The sequence below is a fragment of the Panicum virgatum genome, chromosome 8K (assembly GCF_016808335.1).
Source record: "Panicum virgatum strain AP13 chromosome 8K, P.virgatum_v5, whole genome shotgun sequence".
NCBI classification, from domain to species: Eukaryota; Viridiplantae; Streptophyta; class Magnoliopsida; order Poales; family Poaceae; genus Panicum; species Panicum virgatum.
In genome coordinates this window covers 41,276,565-41,295,921 of record NC_053143.1, presented here as the reverse complement: position 1 = coordinate 41,295,921, position 19,357 = coordinate 41,276,565, and the positions used below count along the sequence as shown (strand labels likewise).

Here is a 19,357-nt window from a genome sequence, read left to right as displayed (position 1 = left end):
ACCTGAAGTCAATCGTCGTGGGGTCAATCGTCCTCTCCGACGCGCCTACGGAAGCTGCGAATCAGCCCTCGGCGGCACCCACAAAGCGTGTCCGGCGGCGGCGGGGCGCGGTGCGCCGGCGCTCGCCACCAGCGCCGCCCCCAGATGCAGTTTTTTTCTTTGCATACAATTTTTTTTAAAAAATAATAGCCGAGTTTTTTTTTGATGTACATTTTTTGTTTCTTTCATTTGATAAATTTCTCTCTGTCAAAATTTTTCTCGTAAAATTTTTTTATCTTACCAATTTGTTTCTTGAAATTTTTTCTACCCACCAATTTTTCACTTTGAAAAATTATTTTGACTCATAAAAAAATGTCTGAATTTATTTTTCTCAGAAAACGACAAAAAAATTTCTAAAAACAGAAAAAAAATGCTGTCGGAAAATCGACCGTACGGGAGCGTCCCGTACGGTTGACCGTAAATTAGCGATACCCGCCATTGGCGCTGATAGTACCGTCTTGCACTACCAGCTGAGAAGAAATGTGCAATGGACTTAGAGTGTTATGGACTCCTTTGTCGGCCAAACCTACCAAAGGAGGCGACGCAACAACCAGGCTTAGGAAGATTTGGTTAGTTACTAGCAGGGATTATTTTCATAAGGGTTGTTAGTTGGTTTGTTAGGCTTGGCAGTATATAAGCCGTAGCAGCTTAGGGGTCTGGTAAGCAGAAATTGAGTTAAGAGTCCTTCCTCAAGGAGGAGGCCCTCTGCTCAATCTGCCATTGTTAGCATAATCTTTCCTATTAATAAAGCCCTGAGTTCCCTGCCCCTACATAGAGAGGAAGAGGATTGTGCTTAGATGTTCACATATCCCATCATTTTTGAAATGGTTTATTTGAAGATTATGCCGGTTGGGTTGCCATCTCATTCTAAAACCTGCCCATGTTAGTGTCACCCTGGATTAAAACCCAAGTGGAATGACAGGGGTAACATATCCATTGCCCAGTATTGACTGGTGAGGGATGTAAAGTAACCGGTTTTTGTTTTCCCCTCAAAAAAGTGTCACATAGATTGCCTTTTTTACCTTATGTTTTTGAAATCATTTGTTTTTTCTTGCAAAACGCATTCATTATTACATATTGCTCGTGTAATGTAGTCCTCTTGCTTAAGTTGCTCCTGTTGTACGTTTCCTTTGTTCTGCAGAGAGTATCTGTGTGCAACACCTGCTCGGTTGAGTGCCCCTGATGAAGGCTCTTCCAGGAACAGGGATGCCTAGCTCAAACAGTCAAAAGAGTGCCCCCGACAGAATCAGCGCCCTACCAGATGATCTGTTGCTTCATGTTATGTACTTCCTAACAATGCAGGAGGCAGTGCAGACATGCCTGCTTTCACGGAGGTGGCAGAATCTCTGGTCATCTTTGATGTGGCTCAATTTTGACGCAGCCAAGTTCAGCAGCATGAGAACTTACAGAAAGTTTGTCAACAATGCGCTTCTGCGCCGAAGCTCTTTGCCGGAGCCGGTGCCACTGGATGCATTTTGGATTTATGCTGTCTGCGACAACTCTGATGATTTCCTTGGCTATTCTGACATCCATCCATGGATTCGCCATGCCATCAATAGCAAGGCCTGGGCTGTAGGCATAATGAAGCATTCTGGCCCCAAGCCTCTTTCTATGGAGGGTTATCCCTTTCCTTTCACTTCGGTGTACTTGAGATTGTTAAGCCTTTGCCATTGTTCTATAGATGACTGGTTTGCCCAGAATCTCTCTTCTTGTTTCCCCATGTTAGACGACCTAGACTTGATGAGTTGTGCCATCCATATCACCATGTTTTCATCAACCAAATCAAAGAGTTTGACAATTACCAGTACACAAACTGAGAAAGATTTCCCAATAGAATTTCAGTATCTTGCGATAGATATGCCAAACCTAGTCTCCCTGCGCCTAGAGGAGATTCCGAGAAGAAATATTCACCTTGTGGATGTGTCATCAGTTAAAATGGCCTCAATCTACTCTCACTCTCTTTTGGGAATTCTCAGGTTCAGTGCAGTATTCTCAGCGCTCTTTCAAATGCCACCAACTTGACATTGGTATCTGCATCTGTCTATGAAGAGGTATGCTTCCTACTTTAAATTTATAATTGCTCCAATTTGTTATCTTTGCATATCCTTTGAAATGTTTCACAACTTGTTTTCAGGTGGTGCCAAAGGTATTGCAGCATGATCTTCTAAGGTGTGAGACATTCAGCAAACTGAAACGATTGCACCTTGGCGAATGGTTTTTGAGTCGTGGGTGCTATCCACTAATATGCTTGCTTCGGCGCTCACCTGGCATTGAAAAACTTATCCTGCAACTTGATGAGGCAAGATATTGCGCCCCTCCCTCTGTGATGATGTTTCTGCTAGAGTTTAACAATGCCTTTTTTTTATCTACCAGAGCGGAGATGATGATTATGATTTATGAGAGTCTTCCAAATGCTGATGCTGAAATAGATCCTCCTTGCAATGAAGTAGTAACTACATTTAGCTGTGAAAAACTTAGAAAGATAATAAAAGAGCCCAGATCATCATGCGCATCTTATCAGGCAATCTTTGTCCTCTCCCTGTTATCAAAATCAAGCCCCTTACCATTCAGGCTTAGGATGGTAAGTTTCTTGAATCCACCATGCACGCTTAAGAAATCGTGAAATTACACCTTCGATGCTTAAGGCTGCGTTAGCTATTTCTGTATTGAGGTAAGGTGATCAGGATTTGGTGACCTGGTATCTATTTCTGTATTGAGGTAATATGCTGTTTATGACACTCGGATATTATCCCTTTGTGCGGTTTAGTACTTTTCGTCGCCACGTTGTGTTGCATCTCATCTAGCCTGGCAGAACAAGCACCACTTGCCTGAAGCTGTAATGCTGTGTTCCAAAGGAAACTATGTAATTCTGTTTTTCAAAGGAAACTGTGTAATTCAGCGTGTGGTAAAAATGGCTCGTGTCTGCCTTGCAGCTTCATTCTTGTCGAGCTGTGACTAGTTTTAATTAATTACCAGGCTGGTGCTTGTGAGGCTGAAAATGACCTTGTTCTCTGCCAGTCTGATTGATGATGTCTGAGCTCATGATCGATGGTTGGGAAAAATTCTGCGTTTTGACCAGCTTTCGACTATTGGATTCATTATGGTTTCCTTATTCTCTCTATTTGCCTATGCGGTTGAATACATACAATGTTCTTTCCTCATGATCATCGAGATAGGGCAAATGAACCTAGAATGACCGAATGGCCAAGACCCTGGCGGCGCCACGGTGTCTGCAGCGTTCTCAGCTGATGCTTTTCTGGTTGTGCACCGTCACACGTGAGTGCAGGAACGCGTGGATGATCGTCCAGCAGCCTCAATTTGTACCAACCTCTAGCCTAGGTTCGAAGCAGGCAAAATCAATGCATTTTTTTTAATCCCGCATCACATTTTATCTACAAAATATGGAAATCTTTGTTGATCCAGATCGCTGCGGGGGACTTACTACATTGTCGCCATGACAGCGGTTCGATAGAAATTCTACTCTACACTTTGGTGTTTATTATTACAATTGGATTGGCTATGTTTTGTACCAAGGAATTTAACAAGCATCATTACATGTTGTTGTAGGTGATCTAAATTTGATGACATGGCAGCTAGTGTTTTTTTTTCAGGGGCTGATAAATCTTGAGATGATGAAATTTCAATACTTCCTCTCGCTATGGTTGTCGACCGGCACATCGCCCGTTGCTCCACAATGACATTATTTATTTCTTAAATAAATCTAAAATCTAAATAGCGTTCCACTACCACTCTACGAGATCAGCTCGCTAATTCGCAGTCTTTGGTTACCGTTAGGCGTGCTTGCTGACTTCTACGCTCTCAAAAAAAAAAAAGCCATCTCAACGGACGCAGGACAGCAGCAGGCAGCAGCTCCTCCTCCACTGCAGACCCTGAACCGCCGCCTCCTCGCCGCACCACTCCCGAAGCACCTCCGCCGGCGCCGTACCCCGGCCGCGACCCCGCAGGCAGGGATCACGCGACCCGGCTCTAAGGCGCCGCCACCGGCCAGGACCGCGCGTGGAGACGCCTCCTCCCCAACAGATCTAGCCACCAGCAGCCGGGGCCCTACTCCTGCCTGCTCCCACGGCCCCCATTGCTGGATCTTCAATCGGGCCGCCCCGAATGGCCGAAATCCCAGCTCAAATGCCCCCGTTTCTCCGGCATCTCCAAACCCTAGCCCGCCTAGGTCGGTATGCTCCTTCCCCCCTTGTTCTCTTTGCTGCTTCCTCGAATAGATTAGGATCTGTTTTGTTGGCCCGTTGGGCTACATTCTGATGGGCGTAGTGTCGCCTGCAGGTTAGAGGAGCAGCTGTGAAGATTCCGAGGGGGGGGGGGGGGGGTCATCGTTGGACTAGAAAGTGTGCCTGGTAATCCGGTCTCCAGTACCCATTTCTTACTTTCTTAGTGTTGATTGCTGGCATGCTGTGGTCATTATACATTTATATACTGGACTGTCCATTGTGCACTGCTCTGCGTATTATTAGTTTATAGGACTAGGGATCTCTATGATTGTGTTGTTTATTAATTACTATTAGCTGAGTTTCTTGATGCGGCGGCATTGCTGAAACGACGCACGTGGGATGCATGGAGGATCTATACGACCTCCTAATTGCACTGCCATCACATGAAGCATTGTTGTTTAAAAACTGCAAGGTCTAAAATAAAGTTGTTTAACAAACCAATCGCATATGGAGTTGGGAGGAGCGGGTTAGCACTTAGCAGCCATTGGTGCTGATACTACCGTGCTATGCTACCAGCTGAGGAGAAATGTAAAGAGGACTTAAAGAGGAGCGGAAGAATATTGGACTTAGATGTTGACATTTGGTCCCACCATTTTTAAAAATAATTATTTGAAGATTATGCTGGTTGGGTTGCCATCTCATTCTAAAACCGGCCCATGTTAGTGCCACCCTGGATCGAAACCCGAGTGGAATGATGTCAAGGGGGTACCATGTTTATTTCCCAGTATAGGCTGGTGGATGTAAAGTTTCCAGTATTTTTCTGTTCCCCTCAAAGCATTGATTCAAACATGTTTGTTTTCTGCTTGCAAATAACACATTGCAAATGATGGGATATTGCTCATGTAAGTAGCCCTTTTGCTTATATGGCTCCTCTTTTGTTGGTTCCTTTATTCTGCAGAGACAATATCCGTGTGCAGCAGCTGCTTGATTGAATGCCCCTGATGAAGCAAGCTCTTCCAGGAATAGGGATGCATAGCTCTAACTGCCAGAAGAGTGGCCCCGACAGAATCAGCACCCTGCTGGATGAACTGCTGCTTCATGTCATGTACTTCCTAACCCTGCAGGAGGCAGTGCAGACAAGCCTGCTTTCACGGAGGTGGAAGAATCTCTGGGCATCTTTGATGTGGCTCAATTTTGAAGCGGCCAAGTTCAGCAGCATCAGAACTTACAGACAGTTTGTCAACAATGCGCTCCAGTACCGAAGCTCTTTGCCAATGCCGGTGTGACTGGATGCATTTTGGATTTCTACTGTCTGCGATAACTCTGATGATTCCCTTGACTATTCTGACATCCAGCCATGGATTCACCATGCCCTTGATAGCAAGGCCTGGGCTCTAGGCATACTGAAGCATTCCAGCCCCAAGCTCCTTTCTATGGAGGGTTATCCCTTTCCTTTCACCTCGGTGTACTTGAAAATTTTAGGCCTTTCCCGTTGTTTTATAGATGACTCGTTCGTCCAGAATCTATCTTCCTGTTGCCCGGTGTTAGATGACCTAGACTTGATGGATTGTGCCATCCATGTCACCATGTTTTCATCAACCACATTGAAGAGTTTGTCCATTACCAGCACACAAACTGATAAAGATTTCCCTGTAGAGTTTCAGTATCTTGTGATAGATATGCCGAACCTAGTCTCCCTGAGCCTAGAAGAGATTCCGAGAAGAATTATTCACCTCATGGATGTGTCATCAGTGGAAACAGCCTCAATTTACCTTTTCTCACTCTATTTTGGGCACTCTCAGGTTCAGTGCAGTATTCTCAGTGCTCTTTCAAATGCCACCAGCTTGACATTGGTATCTCCATCTGTCTATGAAGATGTATGCTACCTACTTTAAATTTACAGTTGCTCCAATTTATTGCCTTTGTATATCCTTTGAAACTTTTCATGACTTGTTTCTAGGTGGTGCCAAAGGTATTGCGGCGTGACCTTCCAAGGTGTGCAACATTCAGTAAACTGAAACGACTGCATCTTGGCAAGTGGTTTCTAAGTGGTGGGTGCTATCCACTAATATACTTACTTCGGCGCTCTCCAAACATAGAAAAACTTATCCTGCAACTTGACAGAGTAAGATATACCACCCCCTCCCTCCACCATGATGGTTCTGCTTATGAATTTGAGTTCCATAATGTTTTTGTAACCTATCAGAGTGGAGCTTATGACTATGCGAGGCTTGCAAATGCTTATGCCGAAATATATCCTACGTGCAAGGAAGCAGCAGCAACGTTTGGTTGTGGAAAGCTTAGAAAAATCAGGATCTACTGCCACCTGCAGAGGGATAAAAGAAGAGCCGCGATCATCATGCTTGCCTTGTCAACCCATATAAGCCCTCTCCCTAGCATGAAAGTCAAGCCTCCTTTCCAGTTTAGTAAGGTGTGTCTCTTAAAACTTACCATGCAGGCATACAGAATCTTGAAATTACACCTTGGACTCTTAAGATCGAACCAGGTATTATGGCCATGTTTGGATGGTGGGGTAAAGGAGTAAAGGGGCTTTTACATTTTTACCATTATTACGAATGGCGCTCATCAGATTATCACTATTACGATGACACCTACATCTATACCATAAGAGAAAAGTTTGACTTACAAATTTACCATATTTGAGGATGTGGCAGCCACGAGACCGGTCCACGCTGGCGCTGAGTCAGTAGGCACCGACGCCGTTCGGCCCCTGTTACTGCGCGCCGGACCCGGTTGACGCCGCTGCCGCCGCTAACCCTATTCGGCCGAATCGATCCCCCCCCTCTCCTCCCACTTCCTTTCGCTGCATTCTTCTTCCTCCTCTTGCTGTGCTGCTCCTTCTTCGCTGCTCACCCCGCCGCCGTCTCCAGCTCCCCTCCTGCCGTCCCTGCGCTAAGGTTCGAGCTGCAGTAGGTCAGGGAGGAGGCAGGAACGCGGCGGTAGCTCAACGCGCGTGCATGCTGTGGCGTATCCAATCGGCAAAGAATCTGGACTTCCTTTGATTGAATGCCCCGACCGCGGCCTAGCCCGTGTGATCGAGCTTCGCGCGAAGAAAGAAACAGTCAACAACGGGCGAACCTTCTTCAAGTGTCCGAGGAATGAGGCCAGTTTCTCCATCCCTCTATGTTAGTGTGTTTGGCGATTTGATTTGGAGCATCACAGTTTCGATTTGGTGGTGTTTGCAGAATCCGAAGTATTGTGACTTCTACCGATTTCAGAAGGATTACTTGGATGAGCTGATTCTCAAGAAGATTGTCATTATCAAGTGTTAGCAGATCGAAGAAGTGGAAGAAGGATCGCACGGCAGCGTGAACGATGAGGAAGAGAACCGCAGTAGGCTAGAGAAGTTAGAGAATCTGACATGGAAAATGAATTGTGTGTTTGTTGTTTTTGGCATTGTTGTGTTAGCAATGGGTGTGAGATCAGTTCTAATGGCTTGAGTTGAGCATTGTGTTTGTTGGAGCCTGATGTATGAACCATTACCTGATGTATGAATCTTTTGCAATGCACCAGATGTATGAATCTTTTGCAATGAACCTGATGTATGAACCATTTGCAATGAAACATATTCTGGCAACTTGAGTCCATAACATCCCTAACATTAGATAGAAATTGTTGGCATACATATTGTTTTGTGCCATTACAGACCATCATCTAGCATCTCCAACAAAGTGGTTTTGTGCCTAACATTACATAATAAGGCCATGCAAGAGACAGTTTTGGCCGTTCAAAAGATTGTTTTGGCAAAAGAAGAGGAGTGAGGCTGGTCATTTCTTCTTTGTGGCTCCTTTCTTCTGAGGTGTCTTATTCTCCTTAGTTGCCAACTTTTTCTTCTTTGGAGTCATCTTCCTAGGTGCTTGCACTTCAACCTCCAGAGCATCTCCAGAAAATAGGGACCTGTGCAAAGTTATGCTAATGGTTCATGTTGTAAGGATCGATGGACCAAGAGGGGGGGTGAATTGGGCCTTTTTCAAATTTCTAAAACAAAATAAAACAACCTTAACCTATGCAATACTAGAAATGCTCAATTCACCAACCGGCTAACTTAAGCAAACTACGCAAGCTAACAAAGATAGAAGCTAAGCAAGGTAGAGCTAAGTTATGATCTCTAAGGTCAAGCACATGAATAATTGCATGAAAGTAAGTGCTTGAAAGTAAAGAGTGCAAGAGACAACCGGTTTTTTTTTCCCGTGGTGTCGATGTGTTGGCATACACCCCTAATCCACGTTGTGACACTCACTAAGAGTCTTGTCACCTCCCATGTCACCGAGACGTGGGCGCTCACTAAAAGTCTCCGTTCACCATCCCGGCGTGGTGGAGCTCAAGCCACGTACAACCTTCTTCGGGCTCCCACAATCCTTGACAAGCTCCGGAAGAAACACCTTCAATCACCAAGATCGCCTAGGTGCTGCCAATCACCAAGAGTAACAAGCTAGGGCCTTCACTTGAGCAAGAATCGATCACCAAGAACGGATGCACACAAGCTTCTCTCTACTCAGGTCCTTAGTCTTGCTTCTTGAATGATTGAATGAACAAATGTGTGGAAGATGAAGCTCAAGGTGGCTCTCAACAATAGTATAGTGTATGAATGTTTTCTGGTGTCAAGAGAGAGCAAAATGACCAATTGGAGGGGTATATATAGGCAGCTCACACGAATAGAGCCGTTGGAGAAAAGCTGCCAGAAAAGTACTTAACACCGGTTAATCCGACAACCCTCCAATAGTCAACGTCGGTTTAACCGATGAATGTAAACTGCCCATTTGGAAAACTAGCCGTTACAACTTGGGCAGATTAACCGACGTATCATCGGTTTAACCGGTGAGTGTAGTTGTCCACTGATCAACTGAAAAACCAACTCTCTGGACAACTGCACCGACGTTAACTCAAATCCATCGTCGGTTTAACCGGTGATTACACCTTCTGAAATCCCTGGAAAAACCATCTCACTGGTCAATTGCACCGACGTTAATTTCAAATATCGTCGGTTTAACCAGTGTATAGAACCTTGAAACACCCTGGAAAAAACCAACTCTCTGGACTAATGCACCGACGTTAATTTCACAGCGTCGGTTTAACCGGTGTATAGACTTGTCCAGACTCTGATAACTTCGTTTAACCGACGTATAGGAAAGTTGAGTCGTCGGTTAAACCGGTGTATAGACTTTTTCTGTTTTTGCCTTTTCTGATTTGAGTCTTGAATGAAATCCAAATATTCTTGAGATATAAGTTGAAAACCACTTATTTGAACTTCTTTAGAACCTGAGTGATCATAGTGTGCATCCATTTTTGATTGACCATGTCCATGCTCAAGTTACTTAGCCTTAACCCCTCTTAATAGTGCGACCTCTACAAAACTATAAAACCTATACTAACCTAAGTGTCCTTCTCAACCTAACGACACTTAGGACTAGAAATATTCTTAGTCTTGATATATAATTGAGTTGAAAACCGAGATCGCCTTTTTGAATAATGAAATTGAGGGGCCTCTTTAACATATGACCAAATGAGCAATAATGATTCATTAAGCTGCACAAAATCATTAGTCACAATAATGGTTGTCATTAATCACCGAAACATACCTAGAGGGCCTAGATGCTTACACGTGTTGCAAAAGTGTTGTTGCATTTCAGAACAAAAAGTACCTCCTAGTTCTTGTTGTCTGATTAGTGGCTTCTGGGAGTACAACTTCTAAGGCCATCACATGTTCCTCCTCAGCACCTTGTGATGTTGAAAGTGCAAGTCTTGGAGCTTCTCTTTCTTGCCTTGCTGCTTCTGCTGCTTCCCTTGCTGTTGCAGCCTTGAGCTCAGCTTCCATTGCTTCTTTCCTTGTCTTTTCTGCTGCTTCTCTTGCAACAGTTGCTCTGGTCCTTGGAGTTATTGTTGGTTCTTCAGTAGCAATACCTTTCTTGCTTTTTTTCCTCCCAGCCTTGGCTTTGGTCTTTTTTGTTCTCTTTCTGCATTAGTGATAGCATCAGCTTAATATGATATGGCAAGGTGAAACACAAAAAAAAGGATTAGAAAGAACCTTTTCTTGGTGCCAGTGAGTGGACATCTCCAGCTGCCAGCCCTATGACCAAGCTCTGTGCAGTTAGGACACCTCACTTGCCTAGTTGCCTTACCACATGTCTCCCTAGCCGACTTGATTCTATTTTTTCTCAGTCTTCCACATGTTCTCTTCTTCTGGCATGGAGGGGACAGTTTGAACCCTTTCTCCACCTCAGGCCACTGGTTCCTGTCTGTGATGTTTGGAATTATGCCATCATATGCTGCTTGAAACTTTTGCACTGAGTAGTAGTGGTCAACAAACCTCCACATGTTTGGTTGTCTAGTGCTAGTGATCATAGCCAAGACATGTGTACATGGTTGTCCAGTTATCTGCCACTACCTACATGTGCATATTTTTTGAGATAGGTACACCACATGCCTTCTAACTTCTTCATCCTTGTAGACTTATATAACCTCAGCCTGGTCTGGGTGGCCCTTGGAAATCTTTAGGTGACCTAATCCTCTAGATGCTGCATTTAGTTGATGGATGATCCCAGGTAGTATATGTAACGACCCGGCCTGGGATAACGGCTAAGATCTACTCTGCAAGTTGAGTAAACCACACCTACTAATTAATCCTCTTGCGCTTTCGTCCTCGCTTCGCGCAAAAAGGATCGATCCGGAATTAATTACCTTCCCGGGGCTCGGTATTTAAATTGGTCTGGCTCTCAATCGGTTTTCAGTATGGGACGATTCCCGCGGGTGAACAGTGTTGCGACGCTACAGTACTCGAGCTACAGCACCCGACATTAGGCCCGTCCCAATTTGGCTACAGTACCCGAGCTACAGTAAACCCCCGGCTGCTACAGCACCGGCCCAACACTGTTCCATTTTGCCCACGGGCTGTTACAGTATACCAGGTGGCAAATGTGACGGCCCAGGTTTTTAAATAGCCAATTCAGGATAACTAGCACCAAATCATGCATCATTAAATAGAAAACCTTGAATTAATGCATGTGTATGCATAAATGTTTATGTGTATGTGTGTCTGTGTGCATTTGAAAACAGGAGTGAAAACTTAAATAATTTCTAAAATGATGAAGTTTGCATATGAAATTGCATTGGCATATCACTAATGTCATGATAAATCAAAGTCAAGATGAAGTCAAAGTTAGAAAATGAAATTTTGTACATGAAATGACGAGTTCTTCAAATCAAAGATTTTAAATGTTTAAAATATCTTTCAAATTGAAACAAATATGTTTTAAAAATGAATTTTAAATCATTGATCAAATGAACTTTTGCCAAAAAAACACCAAAGTTATAGAGTTTTAAATGGCGAACAACTTTCGAGTTCAAAGTTTTTCGAGTTGCTACACAAAAATGGAAGAAAAAATTGATTTCCGAAGCGTATACGACATTTTCAAATACATTCAAGTTTCAATTTTTATCTTCCAAACCAGTGTTCAAATGAAAAAGTGCCTAAAACAAAAGTTGTAGATCTCGAAATTTTGAACAACTTTGGTATTCAAGAGTTTTTCATTCGAGGCCAGGAAGAAGGAGAAAAACTGAATTTACAAACTGCATTTTTGGAACTTCAAGTTAATTACGAGACTACATCACCTCCATCTCCTCCTCTGCTCGCGCCGCCGCAGCTTCTCGGCGTCCGTGTCCACGCGTCGCCGTGCCGCTGCTCTCATCGCCGCTTAAGCTGTCGTCGAAGCCAACTTCAACTTCGCTTCTTCACTCCTCGCGCCGAGCCTAGGGCCGAGCTCCTCTCCTACCCGTCGCACGACCACGCCGCCGCCGTCCTCCATGGCTGCGGAGTCGAGCTCGCCGCGAAACCCCCTGCCCTGCCCCTCCTCTGCCACAACCCAGCACCCAGCTAGCATCTTCCTCGCCCCGTGAAGCTCCCAGGTCGGACCACCACTTCTCCCTGCACGTGCAGAGGCGCCACCACGCCATGGCCGCCGCCCCTTAGCAGCTCACCGTGGAGCTCACCTCTGCGGTCCCCTCCTTCCCAAACAGAGTGCACCACCACCTCCTCCGACTCCCACTGGTCCTCCCCGTCCCGACACCGCTCGCTCTCAACCGCTGGAACACCACCGCCGCTGCACAACGCCGCTGCCGCCCCTACCTTGCCGTGGACGGCCCAACTCCGGCCTCCCTGACCCCAATCGAGACCACCAGCAGGTTTACCTCGCCGCCCTCTTGCTCCTCCCCCTTTTCCCCCTAGCTGCCGGTGAGCGAACTCGCCAAAATCGAGGTCCCCATCGCCTCCTCTGCTCTCATCTGCGTCAAGGACTTCGTACAACAATAGGAGCAATTCTAGGGGGCTATCTGCACAACCATACACTCATATGAATAGTGTCGCGAAGGGTCTTTTCAATATTTTAGCTGCAAACTTTGAAAATCCGTAGAAAATAGTAGAAAAATGCTAAAAATGCAAAACCAATTTTGCTAGCTTCATCTTTTTATGATCTATCTGATAGAACCATGAAATGTGTTGTTTGACAAATTTTTCTGTGCATTTTTATTTATGCAAAATAAATGCTTTTGTGGTTTGCTAAATGCATAAATAGAGTTAGGAGCATGCTAAAAATATAGAACCAATTGTCTTAGCTTTGTTTGGATATGTAGAACTTAGGAAAAATATTTAACCTGCTATTTGTTTAATGTTTTTGGGATGTATTGATTTAATCATGCTTAACTCTTGTTTAAGCTCGTTTATTTTGTATCTGCAGGTCTGGTAGTCTAAAAATTATGAAATTTGCGACGTAGCCCCATAATTGCATGTGTAGTTCACTATAAAATTTCCAGGCCATAAGTTGTATGCATGTTGGTAGATCTTTAATTATTCCACTTGTCTTGCTAAGGCCAAAATAATTGCTTTCTGTTATCACTAAAAATGTTAATAAATTTTTGTTGCATGCTTTATCAAAACCCTATCATGTTGGTAAAATTTGGTTACAAGTTTAAGGCTGCAAGTCATGTTTCTGCTTTTGTTTAGTTGCTAGCCATTGCTTTCCAGTTTTAAGTGTTGCTATGCAATTCTTTTCTACAGGTTTAATGTTAGTAACTCATGTTGATCTGGTATAAGTTTTGTTAGCTCTTTTAAAGGCTAGATGCGGGTTACTTTTATATATCATTTGGTTCCATGTATCTTGTTAGTTAAATAAATTATTCTTTTTGCTCCTGATTGCCTTATATCTTTGCTTAATTTTTCTTAAACAAGTGTAGTAATGCTTTTTAAAGAAAATACTTCAGGTTAAAAAAAATTGAATGAACTCTCGTGTTGTTGCACCAACCCATTTTTGCCTTTTGAGCTTGATTGCGGTGCTTACTCAATAAATGATTGCCTAGTCATGTCTTTCTTTTTAGTCGCATTGCATTGCATTGCATCAGGAGCACTCATGCATCGTGTGTCGTTTTTCTTGAGTTCATACATATGCATTGTTGCATTTCATTTAGATACGATAGATGAACCACGTGAAGGATGTGACGTTGGAGCCGAGCCAGAAGACGGTGGATGGTGGACACGTCTAGAAGATGGACGGATGGATCCCGATGTGCATGACCGAAGGAAGATGCTCGCCGAGCAGTTATTCTCTAACTAACACTGACCTAGTGTTATTCCCAGGCAAGCCCCGGAGCATATCCTATCTATTTTAAATTTTTACAACTTATTATTATTCCTATCTACTTGCGCATTTAAGTTTATAGGAGTTGCTTGGAACCTTAGTTGCATGATCTTAGATATCTATGCTTGAACACTAGTATGTATAGGTCGCTAGTTGGCTAGGCTAATGGTTCGGTAGAAGTCGAGTGATTTCCTGTCACTCGCGAGAATTATAGGAGTTGAATGTTTACTACATGCTGCAACTATAAGGCCTACGGGCGGGGCAGGGCACTATATTTCTGGATGAAACCCCGTTTGTTTAGTGAAAAGTTGATAAGGTCGCAGTGTGTGGTAGTGGTGGTTAAGCGTTTGAACGTACTAACCACATACCGAGAAATATGGTAATCGGTAAGCTTAAGTACTGGATTGTACCGAGGCCGGAACATACTCCCCACCGTCTTTGAACGTTGTTCTCATGCGGCCACATGCGGGTGCAAGGAGGCTCACGACCCGACGTACTGTGGCGTGGATTCTTGTAGTCGAGGGCGGTGGGCCTATTCCGTGCAGCGGGAATCGAAGGGAAAAGTCGCGTGGGAGAAGCGAGACGTCGATCCCCATGCGTGTGTGTTAGGTCTGCCTGGCCAGGTTAACAAATTCGATTCGAATCGTCCGTTTCTCACGGTTTGGGACTACTTAACCCTTTGGCCACATAGAGTAAGAAGTGAAAGATGATGATGATGATGATGATGAATATGGTTGTTGGATGATGAAAGATAATTGTTTCCCACCATATATGCTATTGGATAGATGCTCACCTAGAATGGTTAATTGAACTAGAATTTGGAAGCTAAACCTTGAAATTAAGGATCACTCTTTACTGCTTTTCGGCAAAACAAACCCCTCAAGCCAAAAGCCTTGCATGTCTAGATTAAGGGCTAAGTATACCCTTAGTCGGGTAAGCCTTGCTGAGTATTAGTATACTCAGCCTTGCTTGTGGCTTTGTTTTTCATGTGGTACATCGGAGGTTACGGTTGACGTCATGTACGGGCTTCATCATGACATCTGGTTTCGACGCTAGACTATCGTTTGTTTTTCGTCAAACTTGAACTCTGTTGTACTTTTATAAATTCAAACTCGGTTTGTAATAATAATAACAATCAGTTTTCATACTCTGTACTGTAAAATTTGTGGAATGTTGCATTCTCTGGACTGCTTTGTCGATCCTGTTTCAAGTGGTTTAATCGGGATTTTACCCGACAGCACTGCCGGATTACTCCGTTTTAAGTGCGTGTTAACCCTAGTTACCGTTTCGGTGATGGTTAGCGCACATAAGTCTGATTAATTTAGGCGGGGCTGCCACAACAAAGCTCTAGAAATCTTTCTTCTTTTGGCAAACAAGATCATTATTTTCTCTCTTATTGCATCTGCCATGCAATGCACAGGTAGATCTTTGTGCTCTTTGATCCAAGAATTCCATGCTTCTGTTAAATTGTTGTTGATATAGTCACATTTGATGTCATCTGAGAATTTACTTCTAGCCCAAAGAAATGGATGGTGCAGTGTCAGCCATTTCTGCACATCTGGACTAGCTTCCAAGACTTTATCAAAGAAATACTTGAATTTGTGAGCTGAATAGGCTCTAGCTGCAGGCCACATGTTATCATACACATCACCAGTGTAGTATTTTTTTCATGTTATCCATCAAGTGCCTGAAGCATTCTCTCATCTCTGCATGTGGAAACACTGCCTTCACAGATGATTCCAACCCTTTACATGCATCAGGGCAGATGGCTAGCTTATCCATGGGACCAATAGCCTTTCTAAGTTGTTCCATAAACCAGATCTAGTTTTCCTTGTCCTCTGAATCAAACAATCCAAATGCCACAGGAAACATCCAATTGTGGCCATCTAAACCTAAGGCTACTGGCATGTGACCATTCCACATCCCATTGAGTGCAGTGGAATCTATACTAAGGTAAGGCCTGCAACCATTCAAAAAGCCATCTATACTAGCTTTGAATGCACAGAAAAATATGCTAAACCTAATCTTTCCATCATTGGGGTCAGTGACAGTATCTATCTCTATAACACTCCCAGGTGATGTCAAACTCTATCTCAGCCTTAAACCTATACAACCAATCAAATGAATCATCCCACTTACCAAAAAGCTTATCAGCTGCCCTCTGCCTACCATTGTACACTGTCTGATATGGTATCTCAATCTTGTACTTGTAATTAAGCTCTTCTTGGAGTTTTTTTGCCCCCATCTGTGGATCCCTCTTGAGAAGTGGGATTGCTCTCTTTGCCACCCAACCTATATTGGCCATCTTGCTTACAAACCTTTGGGTAGATGCACAATTATGGTCTCCTTGATTAATTTGAATCTGCATATTGAAACACAAAATGTCAGAAATGATCTCAAAAAAAAACATGGGAACAGCAACAAGAAACACAACATAAACAGTTTATTTACATAAAAAAATTATACCCTGACACTGCCATCATGTTGGGTTCTAGCCCTAATAATCCATGGGCAGCCAACAGCAGAACATTTAGCCCTGAACCTGTCTTTGTCTAAATGCTCAGTATCATACTCAAACTCATGAACTATTGCATGCTGCCTAACAGCTAGCCTGAACTCCTTCATGCTGGGATACAATGTGCCAACACTCATTTCTAGATTATCCCTATCCCATTCATGCATTGGTTCTTCATGGACTGTGTCATCAACATTAACAGCGGCTTCCTCCATACCAGCCTGCATCTCTGCTGACATGTCTGGGATGGGCACCTCTTCTGTACCTTCTTCTGGTGTTAGCTCTACATCTTCAAATCCCATTGCCTCATAAACCTTGTCCTCATCAGCAACGGCTTGTGCAAGACCATCATCATCAGCCTGTCCTATTACTATTAGAGTAGTCCAGTCAACTGCTATAGGCAAATCAGTAGGTGCTTGTTGTGGGGAACTGTAGGTATCACCATAACCTTCAGCATCATCAGCACTTTGTCCTCCATTACGCTCACTAGTGACACCAGAGACACATCTACCTTTTGAAGCACCTGAGCTGGCATTTTCAGTGTAGTCATCCTTCGTCACAACATCTACTGCAATCACAGCCAACCTCTCATCCCATCTGTCCCGAATCATCTGGTCAAAGTGCTCATCCCTCCTAATCTTCCACTCAGACCCAGTATCTTGGTCAAGAACCCACAATGCAAGTGTTTGAGATGGCCCCCAGATTATTTTTGTTGCTAACTCATCGTGGTATTGGGCCAACGAATACTTGCAGTTTCTATCCAGCCATAAGTCATGTTGCTGCTCGGCCATATCAACTAGCCCGTACTCACCATCAGCCACAAACTTAACAACCTTAACGACTAGTCTAAACGCATTGCCAGAATCGATCCTGGCATCAGGGTAAACAATCAAAAAGAAATGAGGAATTAGATGCGACCAACTCCTAAATTCATCCTAGACAGTTCTGTTCAGTACGAACTTACCAAGGAGGGCATTCACTGCTACCCATTGCGACACAACCACCTCTCCCACTACATCAGAAGCCTAAGAAACAATGGAAAACGATCATCCCAGGAATGCAAAGGCCCAACACAAACTCGACGTCCATGATATCTAACCCTAAGTCCAATGCAAACTGGATCATGGCGCACCGCGTGGCCGAGTTAAGGGTACATACCTTTAATCCGTCACGGAAGGCCAGGGGACATAGCCACCTTGGCGCAGGGACGGCGGGAGGGGAGCTGGAGGCGGCGGCGGGGCGAGCAGCGAAGAAGGAGCAGCGCGGCAAGAGGAGGAAGAAGAAGAATGCGGTGGAAGGAAGTGGGAGGAGAGGGGGGGGATCGATTCGGCCAGATAGGGTTAGCGGCGGCGGCGTCAACCGAGCCCAGCGCGCAGTAACGGGGGCCGAACGGCGTCGGTGCCTGCTGACTCAGCGCCAGCGTGGACCGGTCTCGTGGCTGCCACATCCTCAAATGTGGTAAATTTGTAAGTCAAACTTCTCTCTTATGGTATAGATGTAGGTGTCATCGTAATAGTGATAATCTGATGAGCGCCATTCGTAATAATGGTAAAAATGTAAAAGCCCCGGAGTAAAAGCGGTAAATTTGCCCCACATTTACCCCTAAAAATCCAAACATGTAGGTAAATGTGCCCCTTTACCCCATTTGCCCCCTCTTTACCCCTTTCTTGAGGCAGGTGGTTGACAAATATCGTTATTTTGTTGCAGGGACCTGGATTTGGTGACCTGGTAAATATGTGACCATGGATTAGAGCTTCTGACACCTGGAAGACTTGTTTTTTTTCCCCTGATGACAGTACCTATGACTTGGTTAGTGTGACTGCCGGTGCGCAACTAATGTCTCTGTTAGCGACCTAGCGTCTTTGTTTGCTGCTTTTATCTTTCTGATGACCTTTTTCGGCGCAAAACTGGATGTAGTTGTCTGCCTGCCTATTCATGTCGCCATGACTTACTGGCGCATTGGAGCTATGATGGCCGCGAAAATCATGTGCTTGTATCCGGTGCTTTGGTTGTTCATTCGGTAATGGTGTCCATGTTCTATCGTTTTGCCTGCCTATCTGCAATGGTTAATCCCACCAGCCGAAGAAGCCTGAAGGGATAGTTGCCACGCTTGCAGGCAACTGGAGTCGCTGTAAATTGTCTGCACTATGTGCTGCTGCTTGTCTAGTTTTGACCAAGTTCCTTTTCGAGTGAATTTCCCCTCGTCGAAAAATCCACTTCACCGGACAGATTCAGCAGTGGTACTACTAATAAATAGAAAATGAGCAAGCAAGATCAGCTTTGTCTGCTTTGACAAGAACAGCACTGACTTCCTGACCGGCCAATATCGATCTCCAGCTGCACGTTCCAAAATGTTTTTTTTTTGTATTGAGAAAGGTCTTCCAGCTCTGAGCCGTTGCCTTTTCCTCCGGTTGCCAAGCCATTACCTGCAGTGCAGCGCTCGCCGCTGAATCTTTCCACGCAAAAGTGTTCCACTGTCGAATCAAATCATCACCAGCTGCAGCCACGTAGTCTAAACACCTTGATAACTAGGCCCCAGTTTGACCTCAACTTTGACCTACGCGTCATGTAGAGCCTCGTCCAAGGCCAAAAAAAAGAGAGAGCTGCGTGTCAAAACCATGAACTGTGCGAGGCACGCCGACGTAGCATATTCTCGAAGACTGAAGTGACAAATTCTCGAGATTGATGAAATTAACAAAGGCACCTCGCTATCGGTAGGAATGTCACTTACCACTGAAAGCACAACGCCGTTAAATCCTAAAATATTCGCTTGTACGGGGTGTTGAATCCATAACCTGGAGTGCTACTAAGACTCTTGTAAGCACTATACTACATGCCCTTCCGCGACCAAGATTGACTCTACCAATACACCTTTTTTTTGCAAAAGCTGTCCTATTAGATCTATATTCAATTTTTTTATAATTGTATCACATAAATAAAAGATATATGAAGCAAATATCAATAGAAGGCAAGCA

The 19,357-nt window shown here is 44.3% G+C and overlaps 1 protein-coding gene and 1 pseudogene across 3 annotated transcripts; both read left to right on the top strand.

Moving 5' to 3' along the window:
- Positions 1 to 398: 398 nt before the first annotated feature.
- On the top strand, positions 399 to 3,038 carry LOC120644699 (annotated as a pseudogene).
- An 859-nt stretch (positions 3,039 to 3,897) lies between these two features.
- LOC120644698 (F-box protein At4g22280-like) lies at positions 3,898 to 18,424 on the top strand. Of its 3 annotated transcripts, XM_039921378.1 has the most exons (6): positions 3,898 to 4,225; positions 4,336 to 4,406; positions 5,179 to 6,097; positions 6,181 to 6,345; positions 6,427 to 6,651; positions 18,090 to 18,424. In XM_039921378.1, the coding sequence occupies exons 3-6, from the start codon at positions 5,654 to 5,656 to the stop codon at positions 18,120 to 18,122; spliced, it is 867 nt and encodes a 288-aa protein (XP_039777312.1). In that variant the 5' UTR covers positions 3,898 to 4,225; positions 4,336 to 4,406; positions 5,179 to 5,653; the 3' UTR covers positions 18,123 to 18,424. The 3 variants fall into 3 exon arrangements, with proteins under 3 accessions (XP_039777312.1, XP_039777310.1, XP_039777311.1); XM_039921376.1 differs by lacking the exon at positions 18,090 to 18,424 and having other exon boundaries at positions 6,427 to 8,055; XM_039921377.1 differs by lacking the exons at positions 4,336 to 4,406; positions 18,090 to 18,424 and having other exon boundaries at positions 6,427 to 8,055.
- Positions 18,425 to 19,357: the final 933 nt, after the last annotated feature.

Excerpts from the sequence above, each read along its gene's own strand:
- LOC120644698 (XM_039921377.1), top strand. The coding sequence starts at position 5,654 with ATGGAGGGTTATCCCTTTCCTTTCACCTCGGTGTACTTGAAAATTTTA. Across the intron at positions 6,098-6,180 it reads CTCCATCTGTCTATGAAGAT|GTGGTGCCAAAGGTATTGCG; the intron begins GTATGCTACCTA and ends ACTTGTTTCTAG. Across the intron at positions 6,346-6,426 it reads TTATCCTGCAACTTGACAGA|AGTGGAGCTTATGACTATGC; the intron begins GTAAGATATACC and ends GTAACCTATCAG.